We start from the raw sequence: 21020 nt of genomic DNA, 5'->3' as shown, positions 1-21020 counted from the left end.
CAATAAAGAGCCCGTGTATCACAATGAGGCCCGGATACCACAGCCAAAATTAAAAAAAAAAAAAAAGGCAATTCTGATATTTAGTCAGCCACAACAGAATAAGTTAGTTGATATCTATGTATGTATGTATATATATGTTGGAGAAGGAAATGTCAGCCCACTCCAGTATTCTTACCTGGGAAATCCCGTGGACAGAGGAGCCTGGTAGGCTACAGTCCATGGGGTCATAAAGAGTCAGACACGACTGAGCTCACGTGCACATACATACCCTATACAGATATATAAATCTCCATTCCATTCCACAGCAATTTCTCAGAAGCATATTACCAAGTATTTCTCCCACCCTGAATAATACTCTGCCTTAACAAAAAATCAAGCAAAACAAAGTATAACATTTGGCAGGATCCAGCAACCAGTACACTGCCTGAAGTACAACAGGTATTCAATAAGTACTTGATAGCTTAACAATTTCACTCTATTTAAGCGTTGGTGGTATTTACCTCAGAAGCCAAACCACAAAAGTAACAGAAGTATCTACTTCAGATCCTTCACCATTTTTAGTTTCTCTTGTTGTCGTTGGACAGACTTGCAGGAAAAATCTTTTTCAAAAGTACATCTATCTGTATTGCAAATCATCAGGGTCTTTGTCTTTTAATCATAAATCACCAAAAAACTAACAGGATCTTTCTGTCCTCTGAGATGTTCAGAGGATTAAGTCTGACCTATGCAAGAGGTTCTTTTTCCTGACGGGGTTAGCAGCTCAAAGCTCCAAGTCTCACCCATCTCTGAGGCTGGGAAATGACGGTGTTTCCTCCCAGCTCTCCTGTTCTGTCTCATCGATGTGGCGGGTCTTTGTCCGCCACTATTCTGAATCCCTTGTTACAATATAAAAGTGAGCTTCACGGTGTAGAAGAATCTTCTCTGCCCTCAGTTGACAATGCAACTGAAAGCAAAACTCACAAACTCTAATGTCCTATGACATTATCTCTAAGATTAATGCCTTGAAGCTGAGGAGCTCTAATGTTGTCAGCCCTAAAATTCTATGTAGCTCAACATTTTGGAAACCCAGTTGTTCCCTATATTAACACTGTATTCAGTTCAGTTCAGTCACTCAGTCGTGTCCAACTCTTTGCGACCCATGAATCGCAGCATGCCAGGCCTCCCTGTCCATCACCAACTCCCGGAGTTCACTCAAACTCACGTCCATTGAGTCAGTGATGCCATCCAACCATCTCATCCTCTGTTGTCCCCTTTTCCTCCTGCCCCCAATCCCTCCCAGCATCAGAGTCTTTTCCAATGAGTCAACTCTTCGCATGAGGTGGCCAAAGTACTGCAGTTTCAGCTTTAGCATTGGTCCTACCAAAGAACACCTAGGACTGATATCCTTTAGGATGGACTGGTTGGATCTCCTTGCAGTCCAAGGGACTCTCAAGAGTCTTCTCCAACACCACAGTTCAAAAGCATCAATTCTTTGGCGCTCAGCTTTCTTCACAGTCCAACTCTCACATCCATACATGACCACTGGAAAAACCATAGCCTTGACTAGACGGACCTTTGTTGGCAAAGTAATGTCTCTGCTTTTCAATATGCTATCTAGGTTGGTCATAACTTTCCTTCCAAGGAGTAAGTGTCTTTTAATTTCATGGCTGCAGTCACCATCTGCAGTTATTTTAGAGCCCCCCAAAATAAAGTGTGACACTGTTTCCACTGTTCCCCATCTATTTCCCATGAAGTGATGGGACCAGATGCCATGATCTTCGTTTTCTGAATGTTGAGCTTTAAGTCAACTTTTTCACTCTCCTCTTTCACTTTCATCAAGAGGCTTTTTAGTTCCTCTTCACTTTCTGCCATAAGGGTGGTGTCATCTGCATATCTGACATTATTGATATTTCTCCCGGAAATCTTGATTCCAGCTTGTGCTTCTTCCAGCCCAGCGTTTCTCATGATGTACTCTGCATATAAGTTAAATAAGCAGGGTAACAATATACAGCCTTGATGTACTCCTTTTCCTATTTGGAACCAGTCTGTTGTTCCATGTCCAGTTCTAACTGTTGCTTCCTGATCTGCATACAGGTTTCTCAAGAGGCAAGTCAGTTGGTCTGGTATTCCCATCTCTTCCAGAATTTTCCACAGTTTATTGTGATCCACACAGTCAAAGGCTTTGGCAGAGTCAATAAAGCAGAAATAGATGTTTTTCTGGAACTCTCTTGCATTTTCCATGATCCAGCGGATGTTGGCAATTTGATCTCTGGTTCCTCTGCCTTTTCTAAAACCAGCTTGAACATCAGGAAGTTCACGGTTCACATATTGCTGAAGTCTGGCTTGGAGAATTTTGAGCATTACTTTACTAGTGTATGAGATGAGTGCAATTGTGCTGTAGTTTGAGCATTCTTTGGCATTGCCTTTCTTTGGAATTGGAATGAAAACTGACCTTTTCCAATCCTGTGGCCACTGCTGAGTTTTCCAAATTTGCTGGCATATTGAGTGCAGCACTTTCACAGCATCATCTTTCAGGATTTGAAAGAGCTCAACTGGAATTCCATCACTTCCACTAGCTTTGTTCGTAGTGATACTTTCTAAGGCTCACTTGACTTCACATTCCAGGATGTCTGGCTCTAGGTCAGTGATCACACCATCATGATTATCTGGATCTTGAAGATCTTTTTTGTACAATTCTTCTGTGTATTCTTGCCACCTCTTCTTAATATCTTCTGCTTCTGTTAGGTCCATACCATTTCTGTCCTTTATCGAGCCCATCTTTGCATGAAATGTTCCCTTGGTATCTCTAATTTTCTTGAAGAGATCTCTAGTCTTTCCCATTCTGTTGTTTTCCTCTATTTCTTTGCATTGATCGCTGAGAAAGGCTTTCTTATCTCTCCTTGCTATTCTTTGGAACTCTGCCACTGTTTAATACCACTGTATTAAACACAGGAAATTCAACCATCTAGAAGGCAAGCCTGTATCTTTTGACATATTAACTCTAAAAATTTTAATATGTCCCCTGACAGAGCTGTAGAAGATATAACCAATGGTTCTTCATACATTATCCTAAAGATTTCTTTCCCTATGTCACCCTCCGTCATCTTATGTCACCAATTACTTACATTAGAACTCCTGGTTTAAGCAGAATGATTTAGTAGAAGGAACCTAACTTTTTTTCTATTATAGTATGGTTGATTTATAGACTGTGATAGTTTTAGGTGTACAGGAAAGTGATTCTGTTATACATATACATATATGTAGTCTTTTTTCATATTCTTTTCTATTATAGGTTATAAGATATTGCATATAGTTCCCTGTACTATATAGTATGGCCTTGTTTTTATCTATTTTATATATAGTATTGATAGTTTGTATCTGCTAATTTCAAACTCCTAATTTATCACTCCCCCACCTCCTTTCCCCTTTGGTAATCATAAATTTGTCTTCTACATCTGTGAGCCTGTTTCTGTTTTGTAAATAAGATCATTTGTGTCATATTTTAGATTCCACATATAAGTGATATCATATATTTGTCTTTGTCTGACTTACTTCACTTAGTTTGATAATCTCTAGGTCCATCCACATTGCTGCAAATGGCATTATTTCATTCTTTTTACGGCTGAGTAATATTCCATTGTATATACATCCCACCTCTTATTTATCCATTCATGTGTCAATGGGCATATATGTTACTTTCACATCTTGGCTATTGTAACTAGTGCTGCTATGAACATTGGGATGCACATATACTTTGTACTAGAGTTTTCTCCAGATAAATGCCCAGTAGTGGGATTGCTGGATCATATGGTGACTTTATTTTTAGTTTTTTAAGAAACCTCCATACTGTTTTCCATGTGGGCTGCACCAATTTACCCTCCCACCAACAGTGTAGGAGGTTTCCCTTTTCTTCACATCCTCCCTAGGACACTCTAACTATTGTGAGATAAGTAGTTTTGATTTGCATTTCCCAGATAATTAGTGATATTAAGCCTCTTCTCATGTGCCGTGGGCCACCTGTATGTCTTCTCCGGAGAAACGTCTATTTAGGTCTTCCGTCCATTTTTTGATTGGGTTGTTTGGTTTTTTTGTTATTGAATTGCCTTGGCTGTTCATATATTTTGGAAATTATGCCCTTATCATTCACGTTTGTAAATATTTTCTCCCAGTCCATAGGCTGTCTTTTCATTTTGTTTATGGTTTCTTTCGCTGCACAAAAGGTTATATATTTGATTAGGTCCCATTTATTTATTTTTGCTTCTATTTCTATTGTCTTGGGAGACTGACCTAAGAAGACATTGCTACACTTTACATCAAAGAGTGTTTTGCCTACAAGAGCCTGAACTTTTAAGTCTGACTGACCTGGCTCTAAATCTTAGCTTTGCCATTTATTAGTTGTATAACTTCATACAAGTTACTTAACTCTTTTGACACTATTCCCTTCCCTTCATAATGAGGATAATGGTACCAACCTTAATGGAGTAACATGAGCTATAAATCAGAAAAATCCACATAAAGTTTCTTATACATAGCAAACAGTCAGTTCATTTTGCCATACCTTTGTTTTGAACTGATATATGTCTTCATATTCAACAACTGTTAACTGAGTATCTGCTAAGTGCCAGATACACTATCAGGTTCTGGGAATAAAGCAGAAGACATAGCCAATAAGGTATCCACAACGTAGGAGAAAGGACATATATAATGGAAAGTAAAAATGTCATTAACCATGTGGTAAGTGCTATATCACAGATGGATACAAGGTTCAGCTCTGCCCAAAGGTAGAAGGTAGAAAGATAATCAGAGAAGACGATGTCTGAGCTGGGGTAAGGGCTGAGTTAGTTGTCACCCACGGAAGGTGGTCGAACAAGGGCTCAGCCCCACTAAATGCAAGGTAAGTTTGAAGAAAAACAGTAAAAACAACTTCCATTAATTTAAACATATTCTATTTCAATAATCCTTTCTCTCCTCCATTTCTACCCAAATACACACACATATTCCCAAAGGAGAGAATGGTATTTCCACTATCAAAAAGAAATCAAAATCCAAACTGATTCTTTTTCAGCCTTGTATTCATTTGTTCATTAATTTTTCAATCAAATAGTTTGTTTAAAACCCACTCTACATCTAACGCTGTGAGAGGATTACAACAGTGCAATGGGAAACACAGGCCCCACCTTCTTCGAGCTTATACTCCAGCCGAGTTTCTGTCTAAAGCTTTAAAGAGCCCTCTCCTCCAATATCCTTCTCAAGTGCCATACAGAGGACTGTGATGCTTACAGCTTATTCATATTCAAGTTATTTGTTTACAGAAAATGAGAGCCGGGTGCTCCAATAATTAGAATCATCGGGTCCAAACCTCTCTACCAATAATTCAGAGTACACAAAAGCTGAGTTGACAAATACTACTTCCCTCTCTTTGTTCATTAATACTATTATTAGTATCTTAATTTTTAAAACTAACAACTCACTATAGCTATTTTTAAGAACTCTAAATTAAAATTATGTTTTTAAAAATGTCATTCAAATGTAAAGTTTCATACACACAAACTCACAGTCCCTTAGCTTTTAAAACTGCACCCCCACTCAGAATTTCATTAAATGAGTTAATACACAGAAAGCACTCAGAAGAGTACATGCACTTAACTGTTAAGTGTTTGCTCTTAGTCTCACCATTTTAATTTTTGGAGTGCTACTATTATCACTAAGAAATTAAAATGCACCAGAGTCCCATAGTAAGTGCAAGTACCATTTTACAAACAAAGAAAGAAAAGAGAATGTAACTAATATAATACTAATACCTTTAAGAATAGAAATCTTGTGTCCTTACTCTCAGACTTTTATAGTAAAAGTCTGACTACATTATATAGCTGATGGACTACATTATATAGCTGATGAACTACATTAAAAATTTTATTTTTATTGATTTACAATTTATACCTTGTGTACATTCAGAGAGAAATTGAGACATCTTACAATAAAAACACATAAACAATAGCAGCACTATTCACAGTAGCCAAGACATGGAAACGACCTAAATGCCCATCAACAGATGAACAGATCAAGGAGATGTGGTACATTACTCAGCCATAAAAAAAGAATGAAATAATGCCATCTGCAGCAACATGGAGCAACACAGATGGACCTAGAGATTATCATACTAAGTAAAATAAGTCACAAAGACAAATAATGTGATTATCACTTATATGTGGAATCTAACACATGATACAAGTGAACTTATCTGTGAAACAGAAACAGACTCACAGACAGAGAGAACAGACTTGGGACAGACAAAGGGAGTGGTGTGGAGGAGGGATGGATTGGGAGTTTGGGATTAGCAGATGCAAACTATTATATATAGAATGGATAAACAACAAGGTCCTAGTGTGTAACACACGGAACTATATTCAGTATCCTGTAATAAGCCACAATAGAAAGGATATGAAGAAGAATATATATATATATGCATGTATAACTGAATCACTCTGCTGTACAGAAGAAATTAACACAACACTGTAAATCAATTATTCTTCAATAAAGTAAATTTTTAAAAACTACATGAAAATGGGAATTTCCTGGATGCCCCGTGGTTAGGACTCCATGCTTTCACTGCCAAGGGCCCAGGTTCCATCCCTGGCCAGGAACCTAAGATCCACAAGCCATATGGCTCCACCAAAAAAGAAAAAAAAAAAAAGAAGAAGAAGAAACATGAACAAAATTTAACCAAAGATGTGTGAGACTTATGCACTGGAAACTACAAAATGCTGTTAAAAGAAATGTAAGAAGACCAAAATAAAGGGAAAGATGTCCATGCTCAAGGATTGAAATTCTTAATATTGCTAAAATGGCACTCATTATCAAATGGCTTTACAGATTCAACATAATCTGTATCAAAATTCCAATTGCCTTTTTTGTTTTTTCTTTTTTTTGCAAAAATGGACAAGCTGATACTAAAACTCACACAGTAATGCCAAATAGCCATTTAATCTTGAAAAACGAAAGGCTGGTGGTCTCATAGTTCCAGTTTCAAAGGGAATGGCAACCCACTCCAGTACTCTTGCCTAGAGAATTCCATGGCCAGAGGAAACTGGTGGGCTACAGTCCATGTGGTTGCAGAGTCAGACACAACTGAGCAACTAACACTTTCACTTTCACTACAATATTACAGGAATCCAAACAGTGTAATATTATATAAAGATAGATGTACAGATCAACAGTACAGAACTGGGAGTTCAGAAAGAAACCCCACACATCTATGGTTAACTGATTTTTGATGAGCATGCCAACACTATTCCACAAGGAAAGAGCAGTCTTTCCAACAAATGGTTCTGAGACAACTGGATATAAGTGAATTGGGATCCCTACTTCACACCACAAACAAAAATGATTTCTAAATGGATCAAAGACAATGTAAAAACTAAAATTACAAAAATTCTCAGAAGGAAACATAGCAGTAAGTTTTCATGATTTTAGTTCACACAACGGCTTTTTAAACACAACTTCAAGAAGAGCACAAGCGACGAAAGAGAGAAACTGGACTTCAACTCAAAAACTTCTGTATGTCTAGGGACACTACAAAGGAACTGAAAAGACAACCCACATATGGGAGAAAGGGTTCACAAATGACATACCCAATAAGAGTCTGAAGTGAAGTGAAAGTCACTCAGTCGTGTCCAACTCTTTGTGACCCATGGACTATACAGTCCATGGAATTCTCCAGGCCAAATAATGGAGTGGGTAACCATTCCCTTCTCCAGGGGATCTTCCCAAACCAGGGATCGAACCCAGGCTTCCTGCATAGAAGGCAGATTCTTTACCAGCTGGGGCACCAATAAGAGTCTAGTATCCGGACTTCCCTGGTAGTCCAGTGGCTAAAACTCTGGGCTCCCAATGCAGGGGGCCCAGGTTCGATCCCTGGTCAGGGAACTAGATCCCACATGCCTCAACTAAGACTCAGTGCAACCAAATAAATAAATTAAAAAAAAAAAAAAAAGAGTCTAGTATCCAGAAAATATAACACTTACAACTGAATAATTTTTTTTTAATTAACAGGTAAAGGACTTAAATAGACATTTTCCCAAAGATGTCAAAAGGCTAATAAACACTTGAAAAAATGTTCAACATCACTAGCTTTTCAGTTCAGTCCAGTCACTCAGTCATGTCCAATTCTTTGAGACCCCAGGACTACAGCACACCAGGCCTCCCTGTCCATTACCAACACCCAGAGTTTACTCAAACTCATGTCCATTGAGTTGGTGATGCCATCCAACCATCTCACCCTCTGTCATCCCCTTTTCTTCCCACCTTCAATCTTTCCCAGCATCAGGGTCTTTTCAAATGAGCCAGTTCTTTACATCAGGTGGCCAAAGTATTGGAGTTTCAGCTTCAACATCAGTTCTTCTAATGAACACTCAGGACTGATTTCCTTTAGTATGGACTGGTTGGATCTCCTTGCAGTCCAAGGGACTCTCAAAAGTCTTCTCCAACAGCACAGTTCAAAAGCATCAATTCTTCAGTGCTCAGCTTTCTTTACAGTCCAACTCTCACATCCATACATGACCACTGGAAAAACCATAGCTTTGACTAGGCAGACCTTTCTTGGCAAAGTAATGTCTCTGCTTTTTAATATGCTGTCTAGGTTGGTCATAACTTTTCTTCCAAGGAGCAGGTGTCTTTTAATTTCATGGCTGCAGTCAGCATCTGCAGTGATTTTGGAGCCCAAGAATATAAAGTCTGACACTGTTTCCCTATCTATCTGCCATGAAGTGATGGGACTGAATGCCATGATCTTAGTTTTCTGAATGCTGAGTTTTAAGCCAACTTTTTCACTCTCCTCTTTCACTTTCATCAAGAGGCTCTTTAATTCTTCGCTTTATGGCGTAAGGTTGGTGTCATCTGCATATCTGAGGTTATTGATATTTCTCCCAGCAATCTTGATTCCAGCTTGTGTTTCATCCAGCCCAGCATTTCTCATGATGCATTCTGCATTAAGTTAAATAAGCAAGGTGACAATATACAGCCTTGACATACTCCTTTCCCTATTTGGAACCAGTCTACTGTTCCATGTCCAGTTCTAACTGTTGATTCCTGACCTGCATACAGATTTCTCAAGAGGCAGGTCAGGTGGTCTGGTATTCCCATCTCTTTCAGAATTTTCCACAGTTTATTGTGATCCACACAGTCAGAGGCTTTGGCTTAGTCAATAAAGCAGATGTTTTTCTGGAACTCTCTTGCTTTTAGGAATACATAAATCAAAAGCACAAGAAGATCCTACTATACACATACTAGGCTAGTTATAATCCAAAAAAAGGAAAATAAGGATTGACAAGAATATGGAGAAATGGGAACCCTCATCCATTGTTAGTAGGAATGTAAAGTGATACAGCCACTGTGAAAACCAGTTTGGTAGTTCCTCAAAAGTTAAACATAGAGTTAAGCTATGACCCAGCACTTCCACTCTTAAGTACATACCCAAGAGAATTGAAAACATATTCACAAAGAGGCTTATAAACTACTGCGCATAGAGGTATTAGTCATAATAGCCAAAAAGTGGAAACAACCCAAATGTCCATACACTGATGTATGGAGATATATATATAAACCCATACAACTGAATGTTACTCCACCAGAAAAAAACAATGAGGTACTGATTCATAGTGCAACACAAATGAGCTTTGAAAATATTACACTAAGTAAAAGAAGCCAAGCACCAAAAGGCCACATTATATTGATTCCATTTATGTGAAATGACCAGAACACTGTTTATGTGAAATGTCCAGAACAGGCAAACCCATAGAGAAAGAAAGTAGACTATCGTTTGGTTGAAATGAAGAGAGAATGGGGTAGGGTGGGTGTGTACAGTTTTTTTTTAAGTGATAAGAATCTTCTGGAGTTAGATGGTGGTGGAGGTTATACAACATTGTATATATATTAAAAACCACAGGATTGTACTCTTCAAATTGGTTCAAATGGTGGTTACCTGAATTTATTCTCAATTAAAAAAATTTAAGAAAAATATAAATGTACAACATGTAAACAACATACAGATGAGAATCAAAAGTAAAAGGAGAAATCACAAACCAAAAGGAAGGAATAGAACAGAGTGAAACCAAGCAAAACTTATATGGAAGTCGGTTCTCACATCAGTTCATACAACAGAAACTGAATATAATCAAAATTAGCCTTGAATGTTCCATAGAAGACACAGCCACACTGTCTCCAGATAAGTCCAACGTAGCATCAGCAGAAATGTCCACCAGCATTGGAAGTTGTATCCATTAGCTTCTGATGAGAAAAACCACCAGCAAAATAAACCCCATTCCGTAATTATGAACATAAAAACAATAAAAATGTATTCTTCCTCCTGATTCTGTCAGAGGAACAATTCTGATTTCGATGTCCAGAATGGCCTCACTCACATTTTGAGCACTTGCAGGCTATCAGCCAGGGCATCTCAGGAGAAACGGGTGGCAGAACTAAGATCCCATAAGCCACAAAGCATGGCCAAAAAAAAGAAGCAAGAGTACAGAATTAGGTAAATAGATATGATCCTTGAGCCATATCTGATAAACACTCTTAAGCTAATTTTCAATAAAAGTTAAATGAAATTCAGACTTACTCTCCAACATGTGAAAGAAATGTAAATATTACATTAATAATAATCAATATATTTGCTGTAAAAATTTTTGAAGGCTAAAGTATTTTCAGATACACCCTCCTGAAAGATCTAAGATAACAGAAAACACCAACAATTCCAAAGATCTACAGCTTCACACCAGAAGCATTTACATTTTGAGATTCTGACTTCATCTGATTTACGTCTTGCTTCTTGACTTCCTAATATTTCTGCTAACTTCGAACTAACAGTCCTTTGAACTAACAGACTGCTATATATAAGAATTACTAAGGCCCTAGCAGATATCTTTTTCAGTATTATTTCCACCAAATCAGAAAGCAATAAAAAGCAGAGTGGTGACTGGTGTGGTTCTCAGTTCACAATATGAACTGCACAAGTAAGCACTAATATTTTAAATGAGTGAAATAGGAAAACAGATTGAGTACAATCACAGCAATTGAACAAAAATCTTCGAAGACTGGGAAAATACTCTAAGACAGGGTACTACATTTTTTTCACACCACCATCCTCACCCACCACACACAGAGCACAAATTCCAAGAAGGCTGGTGAAAATAGTAGCTTAAATATCACCAAATGTACACATGAACTTCTACAAAATACATTTTAAATTACCATTCATGTAATATATTTGCTTTATATTATAGCTTCAAGTTGAAGTTCAGTTCAGTTGCTCAGTCATGTCCGACTCTTTGCGACCCCATGAACCGCAGCATGCCAGGCCTCCCTGTCCATCACCAACTCTTGGAGTTTGCCCAAACTCATGTCCATTGAGTTGGTGATGCCATCCAGCCATCTCATCCTCTGTCGTCCCCTTCTCCTCCCGCCCTCAATCTTTCCCAGCGTCGGGGTCTTTTCAAATGAGTCAGCTCTTCACATCAGGTGGCCAAAGTATTGGAGTTTCAGCTTCAACATCAGTCCTTCCAATGAACACCCAGGACTGATCTCCTTTAGGATGGACTGGTTTGATCTCCTTGCAGTCCAAGGGACTCTCAAGAGTCTTCTCCAACACCACGGTTCAAAAGGTAAAGTTGAAGTTACCTTATCTTAAAAAGCATAAGAGGCAATTTTTATCTCCCAACTGGAATTACAGAATGCATACCTGGTCTGCAATCTACTGAACTGATCAAAACATCAAGTCATACTGTTATAAGAATCTGGACACTGTCATTCACATTCCCTCCCTAGCTTTGCTCAAGAAGTGCCAAACTTGCTACCCATATCAAAATCTAAGAAACTGAATTTATCAGTTTTTCTATCATTATAGGAAACGTGGAAGGCTTCCCTGGCAGTCCAGTGGTTAAGACTCCATGCTTCCACCGCAGGGGGAGAGGTTCAATCCCTGGTTGGCAAACTAAGATCCCACATGTCAGGCAACGCAGCCAAAAAATAAAAATAAGTAAAAAAAAGAAAAAAGAAACACTGAGCACCACCTACAGAAATAGAATATTTCCAAAGAAGTCTCTCCTCTACAATGGTAGCTGAATGAGCCTAATACAGAGGCATTCTCTCTGCCCAGTGTTACAGCAGAACTCATATTCTTCCTTACCCTGGCTGAAACGATTCACTTCAATGGCAAATATTTCATTCCAAAATTAGAAATAAAACAGAGTATCCAAATATCCCCGAAGGTAACACACTAATTATTCTAAATTCTCAATCCCATCCTCTCCTGCCATCTCCAACATTTGTGGCCTGTAGCTTTCCCTTCTTTGGTGCACCTGATGTCTCTCTACTGGATCATCCCCTTTGGTACAGCAGCATCACATACATTCCCAAAAATAAACCTCTGCCTTGACCCATAGTCACCTCCAACTACCGTATCACCTGAGTCCCTTTACAGCAAAAGCTCTTGAAAGACAGGATTAGGGTTGCTATCCCTGCTCCTCAACTCATGTGCTGGCCTCAAACTGCTCCAGGTGCGTTTCTGTCTCATCAGGCCACTAAGACTACATGTGTCAAAATCACCAAGAACAGCCTGTTGCCAGAACCAGTGGTCACTTCCCAGTTCTTGTCTCTCTCCCCTGACGCCCTAACAGTGTTAATACAGCTGACCATCCTCTCCTTGAAATGCTTCACTTCTGTTGGTTCTCTGTGACACCAAAGTCTCCTTGATTTTTCTCCAATCTTAGAGGCTGAGCCTTCCCAGTCTCCTTTGCTGACCTCTGTTTTCCTCCTTTACTTCTAAATACTGGTGTGCACCAGCACTCTACCCTGGGCTTGTTTTGCTTCTTCATCTATGAATCCTCCTCGGAGGCAGCCTCATCCAGTTCCATGGCTTGACATACCACCTGTGTGGTAATAACCCTGACATCTCCATCTTTAGCCCTGCTGCCAAGAACCTCAGATTTATATATTCAACTGCAATCCTGATATCTTTATTTAAATATCTAGCAAGTATCTCAAACGTAACATGGCTACAATGGAGTGCTATATAGTCCCCGAAAATTTGCTCTTTATCTAGTCTTTGATGTCTGAATAAATGGCCTCACCATCTCCCCAGCTGCTCAGCCAAAAATCTAAGAGCTATCATTGATTCATTCCTCTCTTTCATACCTCAACTCTAATCCATCAGCATGTTCTTTTGACTGTGGAAGTGGAAGTGTTAGTCACTCAGTCGTGTCAACTCTTTGCAACCCCATGGACTGCAGTATGCCAAGCTCTTCTGTTCATGGAATTCTCTAGGCAAGAATCCTGGAGTGGTAGCCATTCCCTTCTCCCAGGGATCTTCCCAAAACAGGCTTCAAACCCACATCTCCTGCATTGCAGGTGGACTCTTTCCCACTGAGCCACCAGGCTCCAAAATATTCTAATATCCTATGAATATTCAAGACTCCACTTCATACTTTTCCCTTTACTGCAACAGACTGATTGCACCAATGGCTCTTATTTTAACGCCTCTCTGAATCTTTTCATACCGCTCTGTATACCTGCTCTTTGGCAATGCCCCTCATACTAGCTGTCGATGTACTCAAGTAACCTGCCTTGACCAATGTGACAGTAGCAAATGGAACACCAGCTAAGGCTTAAAAATCTGCCTGCCCATTTCTACTTCCTTTCTTGCTTCTTTATTATGACCATGAAACTAGGACTGGGCCAGCCTGAGAATAAGAATAGAGTCATGTAACAACACCACACAGAGGAGAGCAGAGTTGTCCCAGCCATCTGAGTTGAGGCCATCCTAGACAATCAGCAACCAGCTAGCCCTCCCAAACATATCAGGGAAACCAGGCAATATGGCAGAGTTGCCTACCTGACCCACAGCTGATCATAGACATGCGCAAGCTCAGTCAGGATCAGCTGAGCCTGGCCCAGAAGAGCCGCATTACCCAACCATTCCACTGACTGAGCAAAAATAATCCTTTTTTCTGTATGTCACTAAGTTTATGGGGATATCTGTCACACAGCATTACTGTGGCAATAACTGATATATAGACACCATCATCCCTTGTCAGGACGATTGCAATATCCTCCTGTTAAGTCTCACTACTTCCTTCCTCATCTTCTTACAATCCTTTCTCTATTCAGCAATCAACACAAACTTTTTTTTTGGTTGCACTGGGTCTTCGTTGCTGCACACAATCTTTCCCTAGTTGCAGAGAGTGGGGGGCGACTCTGTGTTGTGGTGTTCGGACTTCTCATTCCTGTGGCTTCTCTTGTTGCAGAGCACGGGCTCTAGGCACACGGGCTTCAGCAGTTGCAGCGCACGGGCTCAGTAGTTGTGCCTCGTGGGCCCTAGAGCACAGGCTCAGAAGTTGGACACACAGGATTAGCTGCTCCAAGGCATGTGGAATCTTCCCAAACCAGGGATTAAACCCGTGTCCCCTGCTTCAGCAGGTGGATTCTTATCCACTGTGCCACCAGGGAAGTCTCAATCAACACAAACTTTTAAAAATATAAATCAGCTTATGTCCTCAGTTCTGCTTAAAGCCTCTCATGGATTCCCTGAACTCAGACTAAAAATCTCTTTATTTAGGACACCACCTACTTGTCCAACCTCATCCAGTACCACTCTCTCCCTGGCCCACTATGTGTCAACCCACAAAAGCCTTCTTCCTGTCCTTTACACACAGCAAATCCATGGCATGTTGGGGGGAGGCGGTCTTTGCAAATCATGTTACCTCTATCTAGAAAATCATTCCACCTGCTCTCTCTTGCTCACTCTTAACCAATAACTTCTTGTAACTCAAATTCAACCTATATGCCACTTTCACCAAAAGACCTTTCCTTGACTGTTGTTGTTTAGTCGCTAAGTCATGTCTGACTCTTTGCGACCCCATGGACTGTGGCTCCTCTGTCCACGGAATTCTCCAGATGAGAATACTGGAGTGGCTTGCCATGCCCTCCTCCAGGGGATCTTCCTGACCCAGGGATGGAACTTGTGTCTCCTGCATTGGCAGGCAGATTCTTTACCGCTGAACCACCACGGAAACCCTCCTTCCCTTGACTACACAATCTAAAATAATCATTAGTCACCCTGATTAAATTAAAATAAGGATTTTAATTCTCTGCATCATACTTATTACTACGCAGGATTTCTGTTATTTGTTTTTAATCGTGCGACCTCCACACTGACCCTAACTTCCTCGTAAGCAGGAACCTAGTCTGTGTGTTCACCACTGGATCCTCAGCTCCTAAAACAGTTCCTTCACACAGTAAGCACCCATTAAATACTTGATGAATGTTACCTGACATGGAATAAATAGAAGATCAGATCCTTTCTGAAATCAAGTTTTTCACACAGAGAATGGGCTGGGCAAGCTGAAATGGCAAGGGAGAAAAGACAGACTGATTCTGAGAAGGAATTGTAGAAGCAGAGAAAAAAACTCACCTAATAGAAGATGAAGTTAAGCATGTGGACTCTGAAAACAGCCTAGAATGGAAGCCTGGTTTTGTTGCTTCCTAGCTATGTAAACATGGATATATCACTGACTTCTCTGAGCTTGCCTCCTCATCTATAAAATGGGGTAATAATTACTACTTCACAGAGTTGTTGTAAAAATTAAATATATGTAAAGTGCTTAGCACAGGACATGGATCATAGTAATTACTCAACATGAGTGATGACGATGGTGGTGGTGCTGGTGATATCTAAATCAGCCCTGATATTGATTAAACTGGCATAATCCATGGTATCTCATCTCACTCAACCTGTTGAGTCTATCTAATTTTTTTTCAATATTTAGGCATTCCATATTGTCCCTTCTCACCAAGAATGGAATCTGCATAGGACCTAGAGCCTGAAGAGCTGGGTTCTGGCTCTACCACTAACTAGCTGGGTCACCCTGGGCAAGTCACCAACGTCCCAGAACTGAAAGTTAGCTTGTCATCAGCTCTGTCCATCCCCGAGGCAGAAGAGGCAGGAAACAGCATGGAAAAGTAGAGATACGGGTGTAACATAGAGACACAGAGGCAGAGAGATGGGACGGGAGGCAAGCACGCTGCTCAGGGGCTTCCCTGGTGGGCCAGTGGCCACGACTCCAAGCCCCAAACCCTGGTTAGGGAACTAGATCCCACCCCCTGCAGCTAACAACATTCAAATGCTGCACCTAAAGATTCCGCAAGTCCCACATGCCACAAGGAGGACTGTGGATTCTGAGTGCCACAACCAAGACCTGACACAACCCAATAAATAAATATGTATTGTTTTAAAAATCACTCCACTCTACTCCAGAGCACAAACAAAAATGTCTACACACCTTAACTCAAAGCTTCCCAAACTGTTTCAGAACTCTACGAACTTGTCAGATAATACCAGGCCACACTCTCACAAGGGCAGGCACATGGGCTGATTTTATTCTCTTACTGACCACTGGCCAGCACAGTGGCCAGTTCATACTATTACAGTGTGTTGACCACATCCTTGCTGAAATGGACAAATTTATTAGGGAAATCAGGGTTAATCAATGTCTAAATGGTTCCCTGTGTGCATTTCACAGAACCTCTTAAGACATGAATAGGCTCTGTGAATCATATAGAATACTTTCCAATCTTATTTGATCATAGAACTCATTCTGTTTCTCTTGAACCTGATTAACATCTCCCAGAGTTGTAGTATTCTACAGAACAGTTTGAGAAACATCTTAACACAATTTTTTTTTTTTTCCGGCCATGCCGTGTGGCTTGCAGGATTTTAGTTCCCTGAGCAGGGACTGAACCCAGGTCCCAGCAGTGAAAGTATGGAGTCCTAACCACTAGATTGCCAAGGAATTCCCAAGCTTACATAATTTAAGTTGTTTCTACCATCATGATATACACATCTTACTCTTAATACATAAGATAATTAAAAGGCCGATTGTACTTTGACTCACATCTAGTACACGGTTGTCTCACACCAAATCCTGTACCTCTAAATCACCCATCACCAAGCAGGACCTCGATCTCTCCCATCTCCTAAGAAGCAGATGTCCTGCTGGTTTCTCTGCCTGCTCCCAGCACCCTCGCAACCAGTTTGCTCCACAGATTCTCCCACCTTTTCTTCTACCACCCACCCTCTCTACATCCTTAGTCTTACTATGAACTTCCTTCAACTGCTTTAATTACAACTCTTCTCCTTTTATAATCAACCTAACAGGTTTTTATCTTATAATCTGTACTATCAACCTATGCCTGAAAACTTCAAAGTACTTCTCCCTTTAATAATAAAGGCTGGTCCGTCGCTTGCATTCTCCACCCTGGATCCTCTTTTGGGTTATTCCTTAATCTTAACTACATACCATCATATCAAATTCTACCTGGGTTCCCTCTTCCCATCCTACCATCTGTTTCCAAGAGCTCAAGGACATAGATGTCTTCCTTTCCACATGCCTTTGTTTGAGTTCTCTCTGCCTAGAAGAGCACCTGTTGAAATCCGGCCCATTTGTTAAGGTCCTAATCACAGGTAATCTCTTTTATGGAGTGTCCCTGATATACCACTCTGGTCACAATTAGCTACTCCCTTTAAGTACCTCAAGACAACTGGACAACTTATCACAGATATATAAAGCTAGTTGTACAGATGAATGCAGAGACGGCAGAGTTGGGAGAGAAAACCATGAACCAGGTGAGTCTAACAAGCAGCATGACCATGAGGTCAGTGACAAAAGGAGAAACCAGAAGGGTATTTGCTTGAATGGCTTGAATGCTAAAGGAGAAAAGCTTTTGCATGTCCTGGAAGGAACAAAGGGAAGCCAGGAGAAGGCTACAGAAGAGCGAGCTGCAGAGAAGGGAGTGTTCTCACTCTGTGTGGCTGGGCTGTGGGAATGCTGATTCACAATGGAACAATGCCCTCAGAGGGCCACCGGAAAGATGTGGGCAGGAAGCCAGTAGAAGGCTGGAAGCTCAGAATCACAGGGGAGTTGAGAATACATAAGAAGGCAGCTAATCAGAAAGGCTGGGAGCCAAGGAAACTAGGGATAAGAGGCAACGCTCTGGCCTAAACTGGCTGAGATCCCAGAGAGTGTCAGGGGCCAGATGAGTTAAGCATTCAACAATCTTTGATCAACACTCAAACGTAGGTTGATGAGTAACTGTTCTAATGTCTACAAAGGATCCGATTTCCCTAATGTTCCACTCATGGCACAATTGACATCTCCATGTGTGGGCTGTGCCACAGGGGTAGTGGATTGGGGGGAGTACCAGGGAGGGGCTGGGTGTGGAATCTCCCTTCGTGGGGGCAGGGCTCACAAACTGAAAAGGGAAGAAACAAGCTGAACATGTACAGGGTCTACAGGGATCAAAGACCTCCAAGCATAGAGCAGACCACAGAAGGCACCCAGGCCCAAGAAGTAGTGAATTCATCCAGCTGTCAGACAGAGAATGGCAACAGGAAATGCACGACAAAAATATCTTCTGAAAAGTCTGTCTATTAGTTAGCATTTTCAATTCCAAACAACTAGCTTTGGACACACAACAACAGCAAAAAGGAATGTATTAGCTCACATAACCAAGAAGTCCTGGATTCTTCAGGCACATTTGAATGTTGGGGTTCAAATACTGCAATCTGTGCTCTCACCACCACTTGGTACTTCTCTCTGCGTGTCAGCCTCATTCATTCCCTCCTCCTCCAAACAGCTGCCTCCATGTAGTAGAAAGACGGCCACCAGAAGTTCTAGGTTACATTACTTCAGCAGCCTAAAAATCCCAGAGGGGAAAAAAATGCCTCCTCTCTTAAACTGAACCAGAAAAAGAGCCTGAGTGAGTGAGTCTAGGCCACGTGCTCACATCTGACCAATCACCTGGCCAGGTAAGGAGGAACTTCTCAGATTGGCCAAAGCTGAGTCACATGACCATCCTTGGCATTGGTGTCAACCCCACCCAAACTACATGGACTGTGAATAGAAAGTTCCCCAAAGGAAGGAAGTCTGGGCAAAGACAGTGTAGTGACTTGTCAGTCAGGCCCCAGATACCAAAAGAGAAGCCCAGTTTTGTCACTTAAACCATTAGAAGGACTCTGAAGTCAGACAGAACTGGTTTTAAATTTCAGCTTTGACATTGACTAGCTGTGTATGTATATATGTTCAGCCGCTCGGCCGTGTCTGACTCTTTGGGGCCCCATGACTGTATCCCACCAGGCTCCTCTGTCCATGAGATTTTTCAGGCAAGAATAGTGGAGAGGGTTGCCACTTCCTCCTCCAGAGGATCTTCGACCCAGGGATTGAATCTACATCTCCTGTGTCTTCTGCATTGCAGGCGAATTATTTACCACTGAGCCACCTGTGTGACCTCAAGTAAATTACTTAATTTCTCAGTGCCTCAGTTTCCTGCTTATAAAACAGTACCTACCTTCTAGAGATGTTTGGAAAGATTAAATGAAATAATGCACATAAACTGCTAAGCATAATGCCTGATGAACACGGATCAATAAATGGTAGCTATTATCAGTAATAATAAAAATCATAACCATTATTATTCAGAACAAGGGCACCACATGAAGGATTAGTTGTGATTTGGTGCGAGAGAGAGCCAGGTCAGCAAACTTGGATAAATCAACCTCAGGTCAAGATTCATTAAGGGCAACTCAGGCTATAATACAGGGGCCCTGAATGAACTCTGAGATGATAATTCAAATCAGTGAATGTGTTCAGAACCTATATACTATGTGCCAGCCACTGAGGATAGAGTGATGAGTGAGTGAGACACATGGCTCCAAGGTAAACTACCATGAAAAATGACTATGGCTTTGTAACATTATTTTGGGGAGAGGAGAGGGTGACTGAAGCTGCTTCCTTACTTTTAGCCATAGGCTGTGAACACTGGAAAAGTCCTGAGCATACAAGAGAAAAATGTCAGGCCCCACTGCTGGAATGCTAGGAAGGTATACAAGGACTGCAACCGCTGCCCTCTCCCCAAAAAATGCCTTTGCATGAATTAGGAAATTATGTCTCTTCATTTAGACACTTCACTTCCATCCTCACAGTAAACACATCTACCACATCGTCCACCTGAATGACATCCCAGAGTTTTGCTGTGAATAACCTGCACAACAGTACATGGTAGCCCTGGGTATAGGCAGGGAAGAGGACATGGGGGCTGGAAGGGGTCAAGGAATAGGAGGGATAGAGAATCTGGAGTCTCCAGGCTTTTGGAGACAGAGAGTAACTTTTGCTATGGGGCTGCTCCATTTAATATGGTAGACACTCACCACAAACAGCAATTAAGCATTTGATATGTGGCTATTACAACTGAGGACTAATTTTTAAATTTCACTTTAATTAATTTTAATTTAAAATTTAAAACTGAAGTGGTGTAAAATATGTTTCCTAACTTTGTTTGATAGGATTACATTTTACTTTATCCACTGTACTGCATAAGACATTCTATTGAATTGCACTGCATTGTATTATGCTGTATTGTTCATAGTAAGCTCCTGAGTTGTTCCTAGCATCACATTAATAACTTTTATATGATTATATGGTAAAATATTTTTTATGTACTGAGTTACCCAAAATATGCTATTAAAATTAATTTCACTTGTTGTGTTTTGCTTTTTTTTAATGTGGCAACTAGAAACTTCTAAATTACATGTCTGGCACACAGAATATTTCTTTTTTAAAAATATGTATTTATTTATTTGGCTGCATGGGTCTTAGTTGAGCATGCAGGATCTTTAGCTGTGGCATGTGGGATCTAGTTCCCTGACCAGGTATCAAACCCAGGCCCCTTGCATTGGGAGCATGGAGTCCTAGCCACTGGACCACCAGGGAAGTCCCTCACAAAATATTTTTATTCATCAGTGCTGCTGTGAAGACATCTTAGGACCTATAGTGCGAAGGGGCTTGGAATGATACCCAGGGGAACTGGTTGCTTTTAGTTTTGTTTGAAGCAGACCTCTATGTTTTCTTCCAGGTTGTCCAACTCTGTTGACCAGGAAGGAAAATAACAGAGGGAGTGGGCAAGCAGGTAGCTCAGTATGTGTAGCTCAGAAG

General features: G+C 40.7%; 1 protein-coding gene across 8 annotated transcripts in view; it reads right to left on the bottom strand.

Annotated features, from left to right (window-relative positions):
- The window catches only part of TEC (tec protein tyrosine kinase), a 167182-nt gene that overhangs the window by 133723 nt on the left and 12439 nt on the right, over positions 1-21020 (bottom strand). The window contains exon 2 of one of the 8 annotated variants that reach the window (XM_025290082.3): positions 4538-4619. The exons of 2 other annotated variants lie outside the window; for them this stretch is intronic. Coding sequence is in view for 4 of the 6 variants with exons in the window: in XM_044945888.2 (XP_044801823.1) it covers positions 18535-18567 (33 nt within the window). In the remaining 2 variants the exon portion in view is untranslated. Of the gene's footprint in view, positions 1-4537; positions 4620-18534; positions 19068-21020 lie in introns of those variants that run through there. 5 more of the 8 variants (XM_044945888.2, XM_025290078.3, XM_025290079.3 and 2 more) reach the window with 5 other exon arrangements.

The sequence above is a fragment of the Bubalus bubalis genome, chromosome 7 (genome assembly GCF_019923935.1).
Source record: "Bubalus bubalis isolate 160015118507 breed Murrah chromosome 7, NDDB_SH_1, whole genome shotgun sequence".
NCBI classification, from domain to species: domain Eukaryota; kingdom Metazoa; phylum Chordata; class Mammalia; order Artiodactyla; family Bovidae; genus Bubalus; species Bubalus bubalis.
Note: the sequence above shows the minus strand (reverse complement) of the source record. Positions and strands in the feature narration are given on the sequence as shown.